At 34.2% G+C, this 24,993-nt stretch overlaps 2 protein-coding genes across 10 annotated transcripts in view; one reads left to right on the top strand and one right to left on the bottom strand.

The window, feature by feature from the left end:
• LOC145675852 (uncharacterized) overlaps nucleotides 1-15,312 on the bottom strand; it is a 30,301-nt gene extending 14,989 nt beyond the window's left edge. The window contains exons 1-2 of one of the 9 annotated variants that reach the window (XM_081746612.1): nucleotides 15,228-15,312; nucleotides 3,870-4,866 (exon numbers count right to left, since the gene is read on the bottom strand). In XM_081746612.1, the coding sequence (XP_081602738.1) occupies nucleotides 3,870-4,207 (338 nt within the window). In that variant the 5' untranslated portion in view covers nucleotides 4,208-4,866; nucleotides 15,228-15,312. Of the gene's footprint in view, nucleotides 1-3,869; nucleotides 4,867-14,131; nucleotides 14,320-14,415; nucleotides 14,557-14,652; nucleotides 14,797-14,816; nucleotides 14,949-14,990; nucleotides 15,011-15,117 lie in introns of those variants that run through there. The other 8 variants (XM_081746607.1, XM_081746613.1, XM_081746606.1 and 5 more) reach the window with 8 other exon arrangements.
• A 7,400-nt stretch (nucleotides 15,313-22,712) lies between these two features.
• On the top strand, nucleotides 22,713-24,284 carry LOC145675059 (uncharacterized). The gene has a single exon (XM_081745424.1). It carries the CDS (start codon nucleotides 22,713-22,715, stop codon nucleotides 24,282-24,284), a length of 1,572 nt encoding a protein of 523 aa, XP_081601550.1.
• Nucleotides 24,285-24,993: the final 709 nt, after the last annotated feature.

Genomic DNA, 24,993 nt, shown 5'->3' with positions numbered 1-24,993 from the left:
CATATAGTGTTAGTTGCAAACAATGGTCATACTTTAATAGCTGGACCTGCCTTCTGCATGAAAAGCTAAGGAACGTTTGAACTTATGAAAGTGGACTTGATAGTCTCATGAGAAACAACGAAGAAACACATTTGCAGCTTTGAACTTGTATAATACAAAAAAAAAAAAAAAAGACACTCAATGCACGGATTTTCATTAAATGAAAGTTAACATTCAATAAATTTAAATGAGTTAATGTTAGTTTTTATTGCTGCATTATATGTGGTTTCAACTGGTAATCCCACACGTTACCTGTAGGTTATAAGAAGCCAATGTAGTTGAAAATAACGTTGCCACTCCTTGGATTGGTTGAGAATGATGCCATATAAAGTTTTCTATATTTTATGGAAAATAACGTTGGATCTTTCTTGTCACACAAATAACAAAATCCAGAATTTATAGCTGGCTGAGAACGAACAAGTTGAAAATGTCCTTCAAAGTTGACATAAAATTGAAATTATGTACAGTTTAGTGAATTACACCGTCACTTCATTGAAGTGTAGGTAACATTCCGTTGCTTGACTCTTATAAAGATCGAAACACTGACTAGTTAACTAGTGGAAGATTGCTTGCTGAATTAAATATTTTGTGTGATCCACCAACCGGACGAAGTATAAATGAATAGAATGATTACATAAAATTAGCATCTCCATCAGCTTCAAATTATTTATTTCAAAATAAAGTTTTGATACTAGTAACCCTTATACTTTTCCTAAATATAGTAAACATCTAGTTCCCTCTTGTGTAGCTAAAATTTCTGAATGTAAGTATGTGATGACTTGTTGTAAATAACGAGTTTTAATGAACGTTCTTGCTCTTAAATACTCAGTGTTCCAAATATGGAAAATAGCAAGCATTATTACGGTTTAAAATATTTCTCGGACAACGAAGCAATATTTAGAACTACTTCATACAAAAAAAGTAAATATGAATACATTTACCATAGAAACGCATTCCGTAATTAAATTGATTTGTTAAAATTTTAATATACGTCAATGACATCCTGTATAAAATTCACTAGCGTAGCGTTAACTTTTCCAACGGGTAGACATTACTGCATATATACAGCGAGAGTGTTGAATGCCCCACGATTATGCACCGAGGCTAAGGTGGATGGTGATAATGAGTTGGATGAAATGTTGGAATGAAGGAAGTGGGAGGGAATGGAAGAACCTCAAGAAAACTCGAACATACGATGTTTTTCCACCACAAAACCAACTTGAAATCTGGAATCGAACCAGGGACACTATGTACCAGAGGTGAGCACTCTACTACTAAGCCATCGCGGATCCTATTTAAATATTTATTACAAAAATATTCATTTATAGGTTTTCGTAATCATAATAATAATAATAGTTTTAGATTTTCATTTTAATATCTTTATTTATTTATTTATTTATTTATTTTGGAATTATTTGCAGTTTAGGATATCAATACTGAGGTGGCTTAAAATCTCTTTTAACCTGAAATCCACATCTCTGTACTCCACATATATGAAAATTAAGTATTACGTAACATATTATTAGAAAGAGCACACATAGTGCAAAATATCACATCGACATTCAGAACCTAATCAACGTCTGGGCTTGAGGGCTTTACTTCCTGATGAAGATCTCTAAGTAAATAAAATTATAGATCTGTATTTATCACAATTCTGGAAGGAACATGTTGATATCTTGACATTTTATACATTTTCCTGTAGTTATATACCTGGGTATATCAACTTAATGCTACGTTTTCTCGTCTCGGCAATTACTCATTTCCTATTAACCATGCATTTGAACTCAATTCAAAAGCAGTGAGTTTAATCCCAATGTGAATTCTTCTGCTTCGGAGTCAACATTAAGCTGTAGGTCTATGCCTCATATAGTTTCGGTGTTGGAAAGAAATGTAAAGCTGCTGACTATCAAAATTTCCAAAGAACTGATTTTTGTAAGGTTGTTTTACTGTATATAGCATATGGAGATCTAATTTTGATTAGGCACAAGCCATTTAGCATACTTATGCCAAATTTGCTATTTCTGTTTACATTCACTAATAAATTGCACGTAAAGCTGCTCTTAACACTAGGACCGGGAAAATTAACCCCTCTAAGGATCATGCGGTCACTTTGACCGCTAAATTATTTTTGAAGGTGGTAGCAGATTTTTGGCGATTTATTGTATATTTTCTATAGTATTATTTGATACCATCTGATTTTCAATTTGCCAATCATAATTTTTAATAGTTTAATAACTTCATAATCCGTTACTAGAAATTAACAAGTATATAACATTTGTTATATATATTTCCGATAAGAAGTATACATTTAAATTTGAATTTAAAAACTCTTTACGTTGTGTATTTAATTTCAGACTAATTTTGAAATATCATTGGAAAAAGAAATTTTGCAAACAAAGATTGGAGGTAAATATCTTAGATATCCACTGCAATGTCATGTATTTCCTGCAATATTATAATAGCCACACATGCAAAAAACTAATTTTAAACTAAAAGAGTAAAACAATATTGAAATAATTTTGAAATACTTTCATTTACCACAGAATGTCTATTGCGTATTGATGAAAATAAGTTTTCATGTTTTATACAGAAACAGTTTACATGTATATCAATTACTTCTCTGTTGCAATGTTGCAATCTCTTCCAAATTGAACATTAATGAGAAACAGATTTCTTACAAAACACTTTCTTCCGATCTTCCGACACTCTTTCTATAAACTCACTTCTTACACATCTTACACACATCCGTAGTTTTATTGTCATTACATAGCATAATTTGACTTTGTTTTCTCTTTTTGCACCGTGGTCGCTCATCAGCATCCGACAAACTGTAACTCTTGCCCTGTACATGCTCAGCTTTAGTCAAACATTGCCTTCTGGTTATATATATATTTTCGTTACTTATAAACAATCCAGGATTTGAGACATGCTATATCCACTTCATTATAAAACACATGAAGCGGCCACCTCCTACTGGGTCATTTTACCGAGCATTTCCGAAGCATCTGGTCAACGATATTGACACCAAATTTTGTTTTGTTGTAATAAAGTCAGTCTCAAGTTTATTCTTCTTATCTTATGACACACGAACTGTCTTATGAATGGCACTGAAAATAGCTACACTCTTGATTCTTTTACACTTCCTATAACAGCCGCTAAACATATATTATTGAGAAAAATGATACCATAATGAAAATGGTATAAAGGAAGACACTTGATAAACTGTCAGTGCTTTATCACTACGGTTTTTGTAAATGTCAGTGGAATACAATTCCTTATTCTTTCGGAGATAATTCCTTTTGTGCGCGCGAAAAGTGTTATTACAATAACAATGACTTCACACACCACAATTGCAACCAAATTACTGACCATCAATTGCAAACAAAATATTTTCAGTGCCAGTATAAGCAAGCAGTCAAAATGACCCCTTGGTCTTTCTGGGATATTGCGGCATAGCGTCTCCCATAATGATGTGACAGTCTCCAAAATTTTTACACATAGTCTACTCTATTAATGATAAAAGCTCAGGTACTTTCAGATTTCTAAGTGAAATGGTTAGAGAAGAACAACGGGAAAAGTCAGAAAAACTGTCAAATTAACCGTTCGGTCCTTCTAGTGTTAAACGTCCTAGGGGTAACCTAACGCATCGTACTTAAGTACAAAATAAAAATCTCAATGCTAGCTACTAAGTTATGTGTTTCTCTAATATTACCAAACTATTTGCAGTGGAAGTAGTCTAATGTAAAAAAAAAAAAAAAAAAAAAAAAAAGCAAACAGTACTGAAAGTGTTGAAAAATATATAACAAAGAAAAGCCGACATGCAAACGAACCTGATTTCCTGAGAATTGCTAACAATATCTGGAACAGCATTTCCTGGAACATTTTCTTCGATGCGACTCCCAATAATGTCAGATGTGTTACTGTCTGGTTCTCCTATTGCATTATCCTCATGACCTTCAAAAGAGACGGACAACTTAAAGTCGTCCTTTTTATCCGTTCCATCTTCTAAGTTAATACAATTCAAATATGAGAAAGAACACGTTGGAAGGGGATATTTACATTCCAAGTCACTTTCATTACTATTATACTTGCTGTAACTGCAATCTTCTATAGACACATTTTCTGTTTTTATTTCACCTTCAATCCAAGCATTAGAGTAAGAAGTCATTTAGTAAACTCAACAGTTGTTTACAATGACCCTTCAGACCCTCACTAATCAGTATTTGAGAGATATGAAAAATTTCAAAAGCACTAAAAGAAACTTCATAGTGTTACATTGAAGGAAAAGAGTCATAGCTACATAGAAAGCAATTTTTAGCTAGTTACAATATTACATTACTGAGAATTATAGCTTCGATGCTATAACGGCCGCTAAACATACATTATTCAGAAAAATGATACTATGATAAAAATGGCATAAAAAAGATACTTAATTATTTAAAAACCATACTGATTTGAGTCATTTTAAAATTATTCGACTAATTTTAATATGTTCATTTTCTTCAAAAAACAAATATATCTATGAAGGGATTTTAAACTCGACTCACGGACGTTATTATAAGTTTATGAACTCCAAGAAAGATGCAATTAAACCGACACGGAATAGCATAGTAAGTTGTTTATGAGAGAACTGGTATATTACATTAAAACACGCTCTCCTTTTCCAGAGTTGCTCGCACAATTATTACGCAATATCCATTACCATATTCTTACTCATACATAATTTTTCCACTTTCTTTATTACACTTTGAATTGTATTATACTCTTTGGATCGATCTTCATCCGCCACTGAGTGTCTTCTAACGGCGTAAGGTTCGCGACTATAATCTGAAAAGAGAAAGAAAGTGAATAAAATATACTTTCGATTGTTTATGTGATTACAGCATTAACTGCCTATCTACTTAAAAGTTTAGTTTACTAAAGCTGAAGTAATCATTAAAGATTTAAATACACCAGTGGAAACTCATCTGCTTTATTGTGTCGTTCGCCATAATGGTCAAAGCAAAGCACACTTTCATAACTTTACAAAACGTACATTAAATGCTAGCAGTTTTTTAAATTTTGTTTGTAATATGATTCGGCTAACTATTATTTTGTACGTATGACAAGTGTAAAAGCACTTCAGATAAGTGATTAAAATGACATGTTTGAGTAAATGCGATACAAGCGAAGTTTATTTGCTATGGATACAAAACGAATTGTCTTAATTAATTTATGGGTATTCACATTAGTAATGGTCTTTATTCTGCTTGCTGGACGCTCGAAATAACTAGTAAAATTCAGCGAATACATTTATCTTAATGCAGATTACAGGAAGTTAACTTGTCATAATACAACCAACATACATGACACGATAATATTGATACAAATGTAGTTATGAATACTAAATTTCGATTTCGAGTAGAGGTAAGCAAAGAAGTATTATAGAGTAGGCAATATGGTCCTCTGTTTATATTAGATTGTTTCCTCTCACATGTCTATTCTACCCGTTTTTCAATATATATCATTTTATTTATCATTTGTTGCTTCCAGCATACAAACTAATTTAGCATTATTGTGATGGCAAATCAAACTTTTAGTTCTTTCAATACTTTTAAAGGAATTTAACTACATAAAAACTAGACACTATCTGTACTCTGAACCATTTGAAGTCAATCAAACGCAAGAATCAATACACATTCAAAACCCAAAATCAATTGCGATATATTCAGAACTGACACCTGTGATTGCTTTCAAAACATCACTACACACACAGATAAAAAAAAAATTATAATTACGGAAAACAGCCGTCAAATTACATCAACAACGGGCCAAACCAAGACATTTCGAATAAAAAGATGGGAGCTTCTGGAATTTGTTCATGACCTCTTCCTCATTAACCTCCGCCATTTTGAATAAATAGTCTGCCATCTTAGATTTCTCACATGCACTTAGTTTATGCCATATAACTTCTAAACTAATTAGCGTAGAAGGATTATTCTTTCTTTATTATATTTCTAATACTATAGGCAATGTAACAAGTTATTATCATTTTTTTCCGAGTAACCATTTTTGTATAACTTTAGGATAAAATGAAAAATTGTGATCTGTATTAAGGGACATATTTTTTTCATTGCCTCATACAACTTAACAAAATAATTTGGAGCGGCTTATCGTAAACTTGCAAACAAAAAGCGTGAAAAAGAAGCAACCTTGCAGAAAAAGCTTAGTACAGTTGACACATTTTTTAGGCGAAAGGAACAAGTGATTTCCGAAAGCAGTTCAGTAAGTGAAGTGGAAGTGGTTACATCGAGTGAACTCGGTGAAGCGAAAAATGTTGACAATATTGTGGGTTTAGCGGAGAAAGAAAGTGCACTTAATGTCTCCTTAGTTTGTAGAATTTAGTGATTGTGACAGTGAGAATGCAAATTTCGTTAGTGACGATACTGCCGAATGGTGACTGAATAAGTCTACAATTGACGTGGAATTAATCAGAATACTGGAAACTATTTTTCTAAATCGCAAAGATTCATAGCAGGTAAGACAAGATTTATAAATAACAGTGTTTTTTTTTTTTTTTTTTTTTTTTTGTAAACTTGTAAATGGCGAATCGATTTTGCGGAATTATTTCGTATATTAGTGTAGCACTGGCGCCGTTTATTGTGCATCATGTAGGTTGTTGAAAGGCAAGACAAGGATCGCAACTCACGGCATTTCAGACTGGAAAAACATTTCAAATATTCTAGTATCACACGAAAATTCTGAAGAACACAAAACTGCAAGTTGGCACTCTTAACAAGATAGGAAATCTCTTGGAACCTTGAGAACCATTTTCAATCACATATTCTGACAGAACATACGTACTGGGTCAGTATCTTAAGAAGAGCTTTCTCTGTCGTAAAGAAGTTGACAAGTCGCGGGCTTCCCGTACGTGGTCACGAAGAAAAATTTAATTCTCTGCACAGCGGGCAATACATGATGTTTTTTAGAGCTTATTGTCGAGTTTGATCTATTTCTTGCGGAACACATTGAACGGTATGGAAATCGGGGAAAATGTCATACAAGCTGCTTGTCTTCTACAATTTGTGATGAAGTTGTTGAACTGCTTGCTGATAGAATGAGAAGAGAAATTATTAATGATATAAAACAAAGCAAATATTTCTCCATAATAGTTGACTCAACTCCAGATATTTCGCATACTGATCAGTTAGCTTTTGTGTTAAGATTTGTTAATGAAGTGTGTAAACTTGTTGAAAGGCTTTTTTCGTTTGTCAAATCCAGGTCACAAGTCGGAAAATCTATCCGAAGCTGAGATAGGTATTTTAACCAGACATTCTATTGACCTTACTAACTGCAGAGGTCAGTTGTACGACAATGCCAGCAATATGTCAGGGGCATATACAGGTTTACAGGCTCGAATTAAAGGAATAAATTCTAAAGCATATTATGTGCCCTGCGCAGCTCATTCTTTGAATTTGGACGGAAGCAATGCAGCAAGCTTTTCTACAGAAGCGTGTTTTTTTCTCACTATGCTTCAAAATATTTACAATTTTATTTTTTCATCTCAACAAAACGCTGGAATTCACTTGCTTCTTTCATGTACCCAGGAAAGAAAACACTAAAATCTTTATTACAGACACGTTGGCCACCACGAGAGGAGGCTTGTACATGTATATATGAAAACTGGGGTAGTGTAATTGAGACCCTTACTATGTAAGCGATTATCCTTTTGAGAAACCTTTAGTTCGAAATGAGGCCTTATCTCTCTTGAATCAACAGGCTGGAAACAGCTTTCATGATCACAGAATGATATACTGCAGAGATTCCAGTGTCGCCGTGAAATTACAAAGTGTCAACATAGATTTATCAATAGTACATGATTTAGTTGAATCACTTGTGAACTTTATAACTTCTCTTTGTGACACGTTCGACTCTTATGAGCAAAAATCCATGGAGAAAACTAATATGGATTACGAGTGTAGTTATAAAAGGTTTAGAAAACGCAGCATTCAAGCTGATGAAGTAAGAGACAATGAGGTTGTTCCAACAGGAAGAGAAAAATTTAAAGATGAGATGTTTCTTCCTATTCTTGATAAATTGCACGTTGATTAATTAAAAGAAAGGAAAGCTATAAAATAATGCCTGGCAACTTCATGGTTTTTAGTAAGTTTCTGTAAAGTCCTTCTTGTGTTATTTCTGAACGCACAGCCAACCTTCAAGCTGCATATGAAACTGATCTACAATCAACATTTCCAAATAAATATGTGCATTTTTCGGGGCTTGTGAAAACCAGAGGAATCTGTGACTCATAAGCAGAAACATTAGCGTTTATCTGAAAGAAAAGTTGCAATCTGTGTTTCCAAATGTGGATATTGCATTAATATTTTTGTGTACTGTTGTAACAAAATGTTCAGCTGAACGTTCGTTTTCGGTTGTAAAAAGACTGAAGCCTTATCTCCGTTCAACCATGTGTAACAAATGACTGAACGAGTTATCTATTCTCCACATCGAAGCAGACATCTTGACTGATGGACACATCAACTTTCAAGAACTTATACACGAGTTTGCAACAAACAAAGTGCGGCGGAAGCAGCTTCATTTATGCCTGATGACTGGTGAATTTACTTTCTTAATACGTTGCATAATTTTAGGTATAACACATGAATTGTTTGTACTAGGTCTATTACTTCGATTATTGATTTTTATCCTTCACGATTTATTTCAATATGTTCGCTAATTTTATATTAGCCTTAAAATATTGCAAAGACTATTCTTTTTTTGAGAAGGGCGCACATTAAGTTTGTGCCTTGGGCGCCGACGAAGCTTAATCCAGCACTGCATGTAGCAAGTTACAATTAAAGCTTTCATAATAATGAGAAACTCGTTTTAGATTATGGTTCTTTTCATTGTAGATGAACAGAAAGTTAAAATTCCGCAATACAACTAAGAAGAAAATATCACCAAGAAACCAAACTACACACATAAAAACCCATCTAAGGTATGTAATACGTAGAACATAAATAACACAAAATAACAATGGTAGGATCTAAATATACTGCATGAATTTGTTCTTTATAATTTGAAATGTGTATAATTTTATCAACTGACTTTGCATATAATGTATTATATATTTCTTTATTGAAAACTCTTTTGTTTATTACGGTACTTCAAAAAATAATTGTGTTTATAGGCTAGGTAGTTAAACACAAATACCTTCTGATTTGGTGCCAGAAGAGAGAGACTGATTAATCTTCATGTTGAAGAAAATTTAAAATATTTATCTAAAGAGAACATGGAAGTGACTGCTGAAAACATTTGTAAGCGATCATTCTGATGATCCACTAGAAATAAAAGGCTCTACAGCTATATTAATTTCACGATGTATAAATGGCTGGTTAGAAGCTTCATTTATATTCACATAAAAAAGAAAAGAAAGAGTTTTTTGAGTTTTCAGTTTTACGCCCCACGGTTATGCCGTTTAGGCTAAAGGAGAAGAAAAGAAAGAAAAAAAACAAACTGTACCCATTCGATGAAGACAAAGAAACTTGACAGAAATCCACATCTTAATACAGTAGCGTCATTTCAGATTTTACCAGCGAGAGAGTGGGCGGTGGGACTATCGGCCAACATAAGAATTTCGTGTTTCTTATCTTTCTTAGTACACAATTAAAAAAGAAAAAGTTTTTTAAATTGAGGTAGAAGTGCCCCGTGCTACGACGAAACAAGTTAGAAACAGAAAGATAACATCACCAAACATGACTGGAAAAGGGTTCGATTCACGAGACAAAAATAAAAATTCTATTTCAACGTAACAAACAAAAGAATCAATAAAATTTCACGAAAATTCTTAAACAGCTTCAAATTCAGTATAATAATAAAAAGCTGGTTTCTTCTTATCACCGTTCATTAAAAGGTGCTATTCTATTTTAGGAGAAAATATGTAAAACCTACGGAAGAAATGATTTACTTTATTTCAGAATAGGATTGTGTAAGTAATCAAAGTATATCGGCCTCTTACTTTTCACATGTATAATAAAATAGAAATATGAAATGCAAAGTGTGCTCTTTATCACATAAGAGTTAATGCAAGTGTAAGTTCAACATTACACGCACTAGTTCATACTTTTACACAAAAAAAAGTAGGACAGATGTAGGAATGTTTTGCGACAGATGGCATTGTTGTATTATTTATTATATGATATGCTCAGTGCAATTGTGCGAAAAATATCTACCAGCATGTATTGAGATTATTCCGTATCAAAAAGAATGAAGCAGCAGAGTAAGTTGTTTTGAGGACGAAGATTTTATTTAAAAAATAAATACATAAATGGAGATGCTAATATGTTACAAGGTTTTGATTAAGTGTGGTTATAAGAAAAGAAAAAGATCTTGAGATTGTAATCTGAATGAACTATTAAAGTTTTCTTTTGAAAATAACTTGTCCTTAAGGGACAAAGGTAATATAACCTAATGGGACTTTTAATTTCTGAAAAATCATAGTTTTAGGATCTAATTTCAAATTAACAACTAAAAATTTGTAATTAAATGAACCGGGTGATCACCATTGGTCTTGGCAACTACCAAATGTGGCAGACGGAGGGAATAGAGGCACCTATGTACGTGAGAACGAAATTTGGACTTACAGGTTCTCATATATGCATGTGTCACCTTCATTAACATATGTCTGAGCTTTCAGTTTTGTTCTTTTTGCGAACATATGGTTGTGACATATAACTTAACTCGTCGTTACACGCACCCGCGGCAAATTGCCGCAGTTTTGCAAAAACACCTGCACTTTCCTTATTCTAAGACAATAGGGGCGGAGGGGCCGAGTTATCCCCTACCCACCCCACCTCTACCTGACCCTGAACGGCTTTGCGTCATGCGCATGGTTTTGGAGTGGAAGGGTGTGTATTGGTCACCGTGAGCAAATTGCTAACGGCGCGTGTAACCACATAAGGATTGTTGTGAGCAGGCTGCTAACGGGCGTGTTCTAGTGTTAAGTGTTGTATTTTAAGGGCCGTTTGCTCATTCTTTAAACGTATTGTTTGAAGAGTAAAACAACAGGTGACACTAGTATCGTACAAAGCTGCAAATAACAAGTATATTGTATTACTTTCCACATGGCAGGGGGACGATGAGATTGGTGAAAGTACAGGTGATGCATGCAAACGATCAATTACCTTTTACAACAAATCAAATGTGGTGTAGATGTCAGTGACGTCATGCAAAAGAGTATAGCGTATCGCGTGTATCAAATCGCTGGCCACTAACAATGTTTTTCTTTGAATTGAATGTTGGTGAAATAAATTCGTTTGTTATTTGGAAAGCCAACAACATGGAAGACGATGAATTCAAGAAGCCTGCAAGAAAAGACTTCTTGAAATCACTTGACCGACAGCTTCTTTCGGATCATGCGCAAATAAGAATAGCTGCAAACTACCCAATCGCAAGGTCAATAAAGGACCGGCTAGTTGAAATATTCAGCCAATTAGACAAGAACCTCAAGCAGCACCTGATCAGCGAAGTCACAATAGAGTTTGCGGTATCTGCCCTCGTAGAAAGAACAGGAAAACTACTGTCTTATGCATCAACTGCAACACTCCGATATGCAAAAAACATAAGACCATCATGTACAAACTGCACCGAACGTGGCCAAGGACCAGCTGTAAACGATAAGGACGGAAAAGGTGACATGTAAATATACGTTCTAAATTTCACTGGACTAGTTTCATAACATCACTGTTCTAGTACATTAATGATGTTTTTGTACTTTTTTTTTGTATTTGTAATAATAAAACGTGTGTCAATATGACGGAGAAAATTTCCTATAGCCCAAATAGCTAATGCGGCAATTTGCTCACAGCGCGTGTTCTGGCGTTACTTTGTAAATTCAAGAGTGCAGCAATATGCTAACGTGGCGTGTTCTCGTGTTGTAATAGAAAATTCAAAAACTGTGAAAACATAACAAAAATTTTACCAAAATCTTTAGGTTCTTTTTTAGGTACTGAAAGTGTCTATAATAAGCTAAGAAGTCAAAATTTCATAGAATAAATTTTTCACTCTCAATAAAAATGTAAAAATACTGAAATTAGCTATCAAAACTTGCGTGAGCAAATTGCCGTCATGGCGTGTCCTCATGTTACAATTGGGGGGCGTGTACTGACGTGTTAATAGCAACTCTGAGAAAACGTATATAGTGTTCTTATTCTCCTTTCGTTAAAATTATAATTTTGTTAATAAAATTGTGGTCCAAGCATTCAGAGGTAAAACTGTTCTTTTACTTAACTTCCACATATTAAAAAAATAAACTTATCTCTTATGCTCAGGTTGTCAGTTCTAACAAATCAAAATACTATTTCCCAATAAAATAATTTATATTTTAATACAACAACTACTACCATAATTACACTAAAAACTTTCATTTTTATTGATCAGTATTAGGAGTACCATCCGAAATAGGCAGGTGTGTTGGGGTAGGTGCGTATATGACCGTTTAGTGTCATATTACGAAAGTAATTCATTTTTCGTGTCTGTGTAAGAATAATAATTGGAGCGGGTTTTCTGAAGTTAATAAGTTTTTCAATTACTTTTACTTTAGGTCTCAATCCTATTTTACTCTTTCTTGTACTTTCCTACTCTGTGGTAAAGGAAACGGCAAAAATCACTTTCAGCAGAACATTTATCGGAAGCAATTCACAATACATAGCAATACAAGAAATTACACTATATTAATTTTAACAAATGGGTTCAAACTTCCCTAATCCTAAGCTGACCCGATCCTACCCTACTTATCCCTATCTTACCTTATTAAACAATGATAAGTAAGATGTGATTCTGTGAGAAAATCACTTGTTCAGTCTAGTTTAGTTTATTTTCATTCTTTCTGCACATAGAGGTTGCAGAAGACCAAGCACATAGGATACGTCAGAAAACAATACATCAAATTACAAAGATAATAATAAAAAGTAAAATAAAACACTAAAAAGAAAAATTAGATTACAACTAGTAGCAAAGAATACACCTAAATATATACTAACTGTAAGTTTAAGAATTACACTCTAAATATTCAATAACACTATAAGAGCTTTATCTACAGGAAATTTAAACACCCCATTCTTAACACCTTTATGTTCTTAATGTTTTTAAAATGCTGGAGTAAGTGATTATACAATCTTCTATAATCATAAACATCCGTAGAAGATGTAACTGTAAAGGAATGCCAATTAATCTTACGAAAGACAATGCTTTTGTATATGTAGAGAGATGGGAGCGAGGGAATTCTATGGGGTTAAAATATTTCTCTAAAAGATGATCTTGGTTACAAATTAAACAAAATACGTACAGCTTTTAACTGTATGCGGTAGATGGATAAGGAAGATGCGATACTCCCCAAAAAATAACTTCGAAACTGAGAAATGAATATATCTTAGCACAGTATAATAAAAGCGAAGTATGTTGAGAGACAGTGCCTTGTAGTCTATATAAAGCAAAATTTAGACTGCATATTTTACTGTTTAAGCTCAAACCATGTTCTTCCCACACCAGTCTATCTAGAAAATTAACCGTAAGAATTTTACTCAAGGCGACTAAGTTAAAACTAGAGAATCGTTCTTTATTCATGGAGTTTTCAGCAGACTGTGTGAAAGATGAAAATAAAAACCTTAGATGTGTCCATATTTATCTCATTCTTTTGAAAATTATGCCGAACCCCTACACTAATATAATATAAACTAACCGAATGTGAACAGAAATTACCAAAATTGTAACATTTTTTAGAGAAAAGAGCTGGACCCCTTCTGCTAAACGTAGGCCATTGAAGCTTCTATGAGAACTGGTTCCAGTCACTGTTCTAGTCTAACTAGTTATAACGGGTAACCTAACCTAACCTAAACTAACCAAACCTAGCCTAAAAATCTTTTAATGTTTTAACTGCTTTTTTGTGGGTTTGAAACTGTAGGGGTAACTCTAAACTTAACCCTTTAATGCTGCAAGCAAGGAAATACTTTTGGGCTGATCGTTAAAAAGTATTTTTAGCAAAATTATCTAAAACTGAGTATTTCGGAGCAAAGTTATTCTTAAATCTTACATATATAAAATCGTATCACAGTACCGGTTAAACTTCCAAAATTGGCATGCACGGGATACGACTATAATGTATTAGTCATACATACTGTAGCAAGAAATACTATAACGAAGGCCTGAAGTGATAACATAATAACTAACTAGAAGAGGAGAGCAACAATTTATATGCATATGCCTTGAAAAGTTACACGTATAACCTATTATCTAATTTACAAAAAAAAAAAAAAAAAAAAAAAAGGTATACGAGTGATATGTAAACGATGGGCATGTGAGGAAGGCATTAACACAGAGATAGAATTCAAAACTGTGCACCATTCAAATGGAATTAGGCTTGTGTATAGCCCGCTCCCCCAGTGCTTTGTCACCGGAACTGGAAGTCACTACTACTACTACCGCTACTAGTATTGCTACTACTACTACTACTTATATCGAGAACAGAACCCAACCAACTCCTGCGGGGCTTCTAACCGTTCCTACTACTACCACTACTACTAGTACTACTGCTACTATTGCTACTAACTACTACTACTTATACTAAAGCTTCCTTACCACAAGATTTACATCTTAAATCTTTATAACATGCGATTCCGATTCATTATGAACTAATATGAATCGTTAGAATCATTATGATTCGTTAAAAACACTGGGGGGAGCGGGCTATACTTTATGGAATTAAGCTAACAACAATAAGAAATAAACGGAATTTTGTGTACGTGAAAGCAGACACGAAGTATATGTATTTCACAAGCAACCTCACTTCATAAACACTGTTGTCTTCAGTATTGACTTTTATTTGGTAGTTTATCAAGGAATAAATGCTTGAAGTCAAATACTATATTCATAAAGAATTGTTGCGTGAAAACTACCTTAGCAAATTACCTACGTACCCTTAAAAATCAGGTATAATAAATAAGTTAATTAAATATTTATGAATTACATAACTCATTAGCCGCGACTATCGAGTCAAGTCGGCTATTGCATTAAAATTGTCATGTGCAAGAATTGATTACGTACATAAATTGGTTAAAATTAATGTTCAGTAAACTGCGAAAAGTTGACACGGACGAGCAGAATTGTTTGATTGCCAGTAAATTAATGCAATGATCATATTATCTTGCGTATACCTCACAACGACACATATTTTCCCATAGGCGCAAAGTTGTCCAAACATATACACTGGCTCAAAATAGAAGTCGGACATACACCTCTTTACATATTCCAAGAGAGAATAAATATTCCAAAAGTTCGCTTCAGAGAAATATATATATTAGTCTGAAGCGAACTTTTAAAATGTTTATTCTCTTGTATATGTTTAATTATGTATATATATTTAATTATTCTATATTGTGTACCTATGAAAAATAGAGACATCTCTGACAAAACTCAACTTCATGACTATCAAGAAATACAAAGAGCGAAAACAGGTTAAATCCATGTCAAAAAAGAATTTAATTTCTAGCAAAATTGTAGTGTTGTTAGATATATTTAATATTTTGTTGGCAATCCTCTACTTCACATGATGGCTTTCAATCTTTCGGGTATGAATTTTGCATTTTTTTTTTTCTTTTTCCCACAAGGAAGGATAAATTTTTCCCCATTCAGTCTGAGGTACTGATTCCAAGTCTTCCTTTCTTTTAATAGCATGATTTCTTGACCGGTTTTCCAAATGACCACATACCCTAAGTGCTGAATAATGTTAATAGTGCAGTTTCACTATACAGATTCTACTATAAGCAGTAGTTGGAGTTTTAGTAGTATAAGGAACGGGTTAGAAGCACCGCAGGGGTTAGTTGGGTTCTGTTCTCGACATATAATGGGCAAATTTAAGATTTGACCAATTTTTTCTGTACATTTTACAATTTGCGGACCCTGCACACGCTAATATCAAGAAAATACGAAGGTGTTTCCCGCACATGCGGAAAATTACAAAGGAGCCACGAATGCACATTGAGTGCTTTGTGCTAGGGATCGTTATCCTGGAACTACTGGAAGTTCTCCTTTACTTCCCATTTCAGCACCTTTTACCAAATTTTACTTCAGAATATTTAAATACTTTGATCTATAATTCCATCAATTACACAAATTTACCTGGAACAGCAGCGGACACTGAAAATGAATATCTTAGAAGCGAATTTTGAAACTTCTGAAAGTAATTAATTTCGAATTGTATATACTAGATGTTTCATAAGTTATTGAAAACAAGAGCATTGCATTTGTACTAAATATTGTATCGAATTTATTTACTGACGAGTTCTATACCATTTTATACAAGTGTACATGTAACGTGGTCCATAGAATGATTAATGAATTTAATATAATCTAATAGTCAAGTTTTGTCTTGAATGGTTATGGTTTTGAATTCTTTGTTTTTGTCAACCATAAAAATATACCGCCTAGATCAGTAAATGTGGGTTTATGTGTGAAGTATTTCTGTCTTAACTCTCGTACTAACACCTACTAAAAGGTATGTATGGGATAAAGCAGATAAGCAGGTTACCACGATTTACTTGTGAACCATGCAGTAAAATCCTGTTTCTTAGAATTATGTAACTTACCCTCCATCTTCTCCTCAGTGATTACCGTATCTCCGAATTAGTTCTAGTTAGTGTAAACTAAAAGTAAAACTAAGTGAATCAAAAATTTCGATTGATTGATTTCAATAAACATGGTTAATATTTAATCCGTTGGAGGTACCTTCCCAATGGTATTCGTTCCTAGTGGCGTCTATTTGGATAATTGTTCGTTTCCCAATAAAAAAAAAAGTCAATTTGACAAACTATTATTTGGAAACTTCTCGACAAAGGTGACAAATTACCCTCCCCCCATAAAATTAACTAGAATCAAATAAGTAATTTAAACATTTGGAAACTGGAAGCCCGGAAGGACGAAAAATTACTAACCGATTTATGACTGTATAGACTGTCGTGCCATTTCATTTGTGTCCAAGTATCATCATAAACATTTGTTAATGTCTTAAATTGGAACGACGTAAAAGTGCAAGTGCATTACCAACTAAGTAACTAACTCTATGGTCTATAGAACCCGGAGGTTCAATGCCACGTTGACAAATACATATGACTCCACTGACTTCTACCCTTAGTCAACTGGATCCAGTTTATACTTGGTATTTCTATTTCTGCGAGATTATATTAATATTGTCCTCCCATCTGCGCCTAGGTCTTCCTAATGGTAATTTCCCGGTTGGTTTTCCAATTAAGACTTTGAAAGCGTTCCTACTTTCTTCCACCCTTGCTACATGACCTCCCCACCTGAACCTCCTAGATCTGATGACCCTAACAACGTTTGGTACATCGTATAATTTACGTAGTTCCTCGTTATGAAGTTTCAGAAATTCCCGTCTCTCTTGGGTCAAAATATTCGTCTCAGGATCTTGTTCTCAAATACTTTCAGTCTATGTTCTTCCTTCCGAGTAAGCGACCATGTATCACAACCATACAGAACAGGCATGATTATCGTTATATATATTTTAAGCTCTCGACAGAATTTGGGACGACAAGAGATTTTGAACTGAATAATAACACGAATTCCCTGTTTTAGTCAACACTTAATTTCTTCGTGAATATAGTTTTCGTCTGTTAATATTGATCCTATATGTTTGAAAATGTCCAGTTTATCAAAAGTATTAATCGATATTTTAACGCATCCGTAATTTGTCGTATTACGATCCCGACGAACTTCCATGTATTTAGTTTTCTCTGCATTTACTTCTAAACCCATGTCCCTGCAAGCGTTTAATAAGACCTTTGCATTTCTTTCTATTGTTCTCATAACATTCCCTATTAAATTTATATCAGTAGCATATGCCATAACCTGGTGAACACCATTCAACTGTAGGCCCTGGTTCCTATCTTTAATTTTCCTTATAGCGTATTCCGGAACAAAGCTGAATGATAATGTCGACAACGCATCACCTTGTTTCAGACTATTCTCGACGTGAAAACTCGTGGACAAAAGTTTTCCTACCCGGACTTTACTTTGGGATTTGTGATATTTAAACATATTTTAAGTTATCTAATTAGCTTTTTCGGTATTCCAAATTCTGTAAGAATGTTGTACAATGTTTCTCTCCCAACCAAGTCGTAAGCCCTTCTAAAATCAATAAATAGTTGATGTACCAGGGTATTGTATCCCCACTTCGTTTCGAGTATTTATCGAATGGTAAATATTTGGTCGATAGTTCATCGATTTCGCCTAAATCCACACTGACAACCTCCAATAATTTCATCTGCGTGTGGGATTAATGTTGCTAATAGAATGTTTGAGAGTTTTTTATAGGACGTTGACAGAAGAGAAACGCCTCGAAAATGGTTACAATCAGCTTCATCGCCTTTCTTGTGAACTGGAAGAATGATTTATTCTTTCCACTCTCGTGGCAATTCTTCCTTGTTCCAGATAAGGTGAATGAATTTAAGTATCTTGTTCCACAATTTTTTGTCTCTAACTAAAATTAACTCAGCCTGAACTTCGTCTACACCCTTAGGTTTGTATTTCTTTATAGTGATTTCTAGTTCTATTAGGTTAGGTTTCGAAACATACGGTTCTGCGGTGTGTATTTTCCTTTTCCAAGCACTTTAGTTTCTGGCTGCGTGTTAAGCAGCGTGCAAGTGCATTACTACATATCAATAAGAAATAAACGATAAAACTAGCCCAAAAAGTGAAATATATGTATCATTTAATTTTGAGCATGAAAGACATACAAAATAATTCTTTTCTTTCTTCAAGGACGAAATAAGAGTGTATTTTCTTTCCCAGACGATATATGTTAGACCTTTAGCTACCTTATATAGCTCAGTATTTCTTTGTTTTTATACTTAGGTCTGATTTTAATAGATTCAGAAAACAGGAATTCCAATGAGTAGTTTCTGAATAACAAAATAAATTTAAACAACGTACCCTCTTGGTGTGAAGATTATCATATCAAATATGACATAATGATTGGTAGTAATAATATTGTCATTTATAAAGGGTGGTTTTCTTACTTTTTTCTTCTTTTTTGTTGATTGCAATAATTACTTTCTGTAAAACAGTAGGTAATGATTTTTATTTTGATATGTATCTAATCTAATATATCTAAATGTTTATCACTTTGGGTGCGGAGGCTTTAAGCACTGTCCTTTTCCGCTTGCGGCAGGATTTTTGGCTTTTTTTCAAATTGACATACAGTAGCAATAAATAAAATAATATGTGAAATTTTGTTAAAATAATAAAGTATGGTTCTTCGTTGAATAATTAGCGTATTTTTGTTCCGATATATCTGATATTGGCATATTTGCGATATTTTGAAAGAAACTATCTTTTAGTTTGAAAAAAGTTATAAACCTGAATACAAATGTTATAAAGATACAAACTGAGTACAATAACACTATTTCTACATAAAAAATGCATCCCACGAACAGTAGAGAATTGTATGATACACAGGAGAATAGAATGTACTACTTGCACCAAAAACAAAGCACAGGGTGCACCAAAAATACCTGTCAAAACTTGTCTGTATTTCGTAGATCTCTGTAGTTACAAATCACATCTGCTTTTTGTTTGTGATAAACGGAAATATTCCGAAACGCAAAGAACAACGTTTCAATGTGGGCAATAATACCTACTGTCCTTTTTTACTCTCTGGCCCTTTGCTTTCCCTTTCACAGTGCACACTGCACATCTTCGTTGTGTCAGGGGGTTTCTGCAAAGTGCCGTTCAACCAGCCGGCCAATTTTCGCGCTACCAATATTTTGCGTTCCTGTCTTACTTGTTGGTTGAACTGATTGTGCGAATAAAACGTGAAATATACATTTTTTTGTGATTTCACTATGCTGTGCACAAGCAGTGTGCGAATTAGATAATCTATATTGGGGGGGATAAAATTAGGCCAAAGGACATAGTCTGAAGGTTCAAATTTCAAAATGAGACAATAAATGCCTTACCCCCATATATATATATATATATATATATATATATATATATATATATATATATATATATATATGATGTGTGTGTGTGTGTGTGTGACCTGTAATAAATGAGATATTTATTAATTTAATAAATCTACCGACAATAACTATGCACATATATATTGTCTGACATACACACACCCCACTAAACCTTTCTGAACGTGTTTTAATGTTGTACTCACTCTTGTCCCCGTAGCTCTCTAAGGTTTATTTAGTTAATAATTTGGCTCGAGCGATAGCCATGATCACAAGCATATGTTAATTTTTCCACTCATATTGAAAGCTTCCACTTTGCATTAATACATACAGGTTGCGAAAAGAAACCTACTTCAGTCTTGTGAAAACCACTAAAATTACCAGTTAAACCGGACATTTTTTTTTTAAGAAAATCTAGATATTAGCCTATCAAATAAGAAATGGATTGTTGCTGTTCCCGATTTCTCACATCAAGGTCAAATCGAAGGCCAAATATTTAAAATCTCTCAATTCAAATTTCGAGCTTGTGCTTCTACTTTCCGCTAAAGCTATGCTCATCACGACTTTTTTTCTCCAAATATCGATTCCGTGATGGGCACGGAAAGTCAACACTTAAAAATTACTTTACTGTTAGGTTGAAGATGAGTTGATTCACTATGGGCTACGCTATTTAAATAAAGTAAAACATTACACTGAAGTTTTTCAGACAACATTAATTGCGTGGACAGCAAACTGTACAGCGAAAAGATGGAAAAATGAAGGGTTAACTTTTAAAAAACTCGCTCCAGTTGAAATGCTTATACAGACACGGACAATGACACGGAGAACCAGTCGTATTAACAAGTGCTGAAACAAATCTTGAATTATTCGCTTATTCACCTAACAATCACCTTCATTAACATGTCTGCTCACTACGAGCGTATCCCCCAGCGTGTACGTTAACATATACTTACGAGAGAATACCTATATCTCAGATTTTGAGTACAGTTTCAAAATTTCATTTCCGTAAACTGTAAAAGCAGTGATTACTATGCTAATTATCACAAATTAAATGCAACTTTTGAGTTGCATACACACAACCCACTAGGGAATGAAGACAATGTGCTAACAAAGAGTACACTGGAAAATGAAATAACATGTTATAACAAAAATTAAAATAAGATGATAATCGATACAAATATAGAGGATGAATAAGACATATCCGAACTTCGCCAAGTATGGTATACGCAATTAGTACATTCAAATTCACAAACGATGACGAACTGAAGGGTACGAAGGTATAGTTGCAAGTAACAACCGTAGTCATAATAATATAGTTCTACTAAACAACGTTGAAAATAGTGGGTAATTAGGTGGTAAGTAGAAATGACCAAAACTGAACAGTTTACATCGATCATTTCGAAATACAGCTAGAAGATTAAATTTACAAGAAATAACAAAAATCAGTGAAATTTGGAGTTACACTAAGCATAGTTTGAGGGGGAAAGCGAGCATCCCCGGTGGGGATACTTCAGCTGACTTCTTTGGGGGGGAACAAAATGTGATTGAGGGGGGAAATCCCCCTCATCCCCCCCGGTAATTCGCACCCTGTGCACAAGTATAGTTTTCTTGTTTCATAAGTGTTCCGACCAATACTGTCTGCATAGTTTCTAGTTTCTGCCAATGATACATCAATACAGAGCCTGTTTGTATAAACAGTGCAAACATTATTGGTGTGATTACCAAAAAAGGAAATGCTCTATTCTTGTTTTACTGCACCTCGAACTATTTCACAATGATCAATAATAAATTGAACTGTCAAAATTCTTCTCCGCGAGTACGCATTGAACCAACTTCTATGCTTTATCAGAACACTACACACTATACTTATCGATTTCGAACACAGAAACGAAGAATGGTTCATCGAAATACTCATCTATATCTGATATGTCATCTGTATAATTTCTTCAGATGGTAAACATTCGTTACTGATACCATAACGCGACAATTTATCAATCAACATTTAAATTTCATCGTCTGGAACAACTTCTCTACAACGTTCTGCCATATTACACGAATATAAACACAAAACGATTGCGAAACATAACTTATTTCCCGTCACTTTTGGTGCAACCATACTGCCAAAACATGGCAAAAACCTTAAAACAAGCCCCAAAGACAATATCCGTGCAACGAAATCCGTTTGTATACGAATTTGAGAGTCATACATAACACAATTCTTTGGTCCGTATAAATACGGAAGTCGCGTCTCTAGAAGAAACACGCAGTCCGTATATATATATGGACTTCGTGCCCTAAATGTTAAATTTATATCGAATGAGTGGTAGTATGAATGTGACGTAGTTTTAAACATGGGAACCTATGGTAGTATTAAGAAATTGTATTTACTTATTTATGTAAACACTAAACCAAGAACTTGTGTAATGGATGCAGTAGTTGTCATGTGGTTCAGGCCACATTGACAGTGTGAATCACGATATAGTCTGTGACAGCACAGCGCATGTGATGTAATGAGTGTTCGCTGTAAGGTGAATTATATAAATTCATAATAAATACGTTCTAGTGTAATACACTTAAGTGTATTAATTAATTAATTATCATAACAAACGATACATGGCGCAGTCGGTTATCTTTTAACAGTGAGACTGTCATCTAGCAAAACAAAAAATGCAGTCAGCTAAAGTCCCGAAGGAACTTTGCCTTACCGGTAATTTGTGTGAGAATTGGCGAAAATTCAAACAAAATTTTGATATTTATATGACTGCAAGCGGTCAAGATTTAAAGCCCAGTGCCACCAAAGTTGCCATATTACTGAATGTAGTTGGTGAAGAAGCTGTAGAAATTTACAACACTTTTGAGATAAGTGATGAAGACAAAAAGAAGTACGAGGTAGTTGTTCAAACTTTTGAAACTTACTTCAATCCCCAGAAAAACGTGGTCGTAGAACGTTATGTTTTTAACTCCCGTGTGCAAGATGAAGGAGAATCGTTTGACTCATTCGTTACCGATTTAAAGAAACTGGTTAAGACGTGTGAATTTGGTGACCAAACAGACAGTGTAATAAGAGATCGTATTGTGTTAGGAATACGTGATAAGGTATTACAGGAAAGAATGTTACGTGCAGGAGAACTGTCACTAGATAAGGCTATTGAAATGGGACGTGCAGCGGAATTGAGCAGACAACAAACAGATACCATACAGAACAAACAAGTTAGTGAAGTGCGAAGAAAAAGTGCAAGTGGGAAAAAGTTATCAGCTCCGCCAGGTAAAGCATGGACAACAGGAGAGAACAAAAATAAGTGTAAAGAACACAGTGCAAGGAACCCGCGTTTTCACAATAATGAGTACAAATGTAAGAAGTGCAACACAGTACATAAGAAAGCGCAGTGCCCAGCATTCGGTAAACAGTGCAGAAAGTGTCAACAGTTTAATCATTTTGCAGTGGGGTGCAAGGCTAAACAAGTCCAGTGCATACAGGAAGAAGTAGCGGAAACGACGGACACAAGTGATGTACTGTATTTATCAGAAGTGTCAATATCTCACATTAATGCTGTAATGTCAGGAAGGCAAGAATGGGAAGAAACCATTCAGGTGGAAGATAAACAAATCACATTTAAGTTGGACACAGGTGCAGAAGTCAACGTGCTTCCAATTAGAGAATTTAAACGTGTAAATCAACAATTTAAGGTCAGGCCTACCAAAATGTTGTTAGAAGTCTATGGTGGTCATAAAATTAAACCCGTAGGTATTGTAAACTTACATTGTGTGTCAAAAAACGCGGATGAATACTTAGATTTTGTAATAGTTGAAGGTGTAAGTAACGCAGCTAAGCCGTTATTAGGCCTAAGTGCATGCACAAAGTTACATTTAATACAAAGAGTACCTGTTGATATTGTAACAACAATGACCAAGAGTAGATTTATATCTCAAAATAAGGACGTATTTGAAGGTATTGGTAAGTACAAGGGGAAACTACACGTAGAAGTTGACAAAAACGCAAAACCTGTTGCAAAGCCACCAAGAAGGGTGCCGCTAAGTATACAGCCTAAACTTAAGCAAGCAATCGAAAAACTAGAAAAAGATGGAATTATTTGTAAAGAAGAAAATCCAACCGGTTGGGTAAGCAATCTAGTTATAGTTGAAAAACCTAATGGGTCCCTGAGATTGTGTTTGGATCCTAAAGATTTAAATAAAGCTCTTAAACGAAATTATGCAATAATCCCTACTGTGCAAGGCTAAATAAAAAATCTGTGTACAGTGTTTTAGATTGGAAAGATGGCTTCTATCACATTGAGCTTGATGAAGAGTCAAGTAGATTGTGTACGTTTAGCTCACCATTTGGGTGTTGGAGGTTTTTAAGGCTACCTTTTGGTCTAAGCATAGCTCCAGAAGTGTTTCAGAAATTAAATGAAAAGTGTTTTGGAGATATTCCTGGTGTAGTCGTCTATTTTGATGATCTTTTAATAGGGGCAGAATCTGAAAAAGAACACGATCAAATCATGAATGTAGTGCTAGAGAGAGCAAGAAATTTGAACATTAAGTTCAATCCTGAAAAACTACAATATAAGGTACACGAAGTTAAATACCTATGGCGTGTGTACAGTAGAGAGGGAATTAGACCTAATAGGGACATGGTAAAAGCTGTACTTGAGTTAAAAGAACCCAAAAATAAAAAGGAATTACAAAGAGTAATTGGCATGGTAAATTACGTAAATAGGTTCATTCCAAATTACTCTACAATCACTGCACCGTTAAGGGAATTGTTAAAATCAAATATTGAATGGCAGTGGTTACCGAAACATAGGGAGGCTTTTGAAACGTTAAAACAAAAACTTTCTAGTGCTCCTGTGTTAGCTAATTTTGATGTAAATAAGAAAATTACATTACAATGTGATTCTTCAAGTGAAGGGCTGGGTTGCTGTCTCAAACAAGATGGGCATCCTGTAGC

The sequence above is a fragment of the Thermobia domestica genome, chromosome 18 (assembly GCF_964235325.1).
Source record: "Thermobia domestica chromosome 18, izTheDome1.hap1.1, whole genome shotgun sequence".
In the NCBI taxonomy this organism is placed as follows: domain Eukaryota; kingdom Metazoa; phylum Arthropoda; class Insecta; order Zygentoma; family Lepismatidae; genus Thermobia; species Thermobia domestica.
This window is presented reverse-complemented; position numbering and strand designations above follow the sequence as displayed.

Excerpts from the sequence above, each read along its gene's own strand:
- LOC145675059 (XM_081745424.1), top strand. The coding sequence starts at position 22,713 with ATGCAGTCAGCTAAAGTCCCGAAGGAACTTTGCCTTACCGGTAATTTG.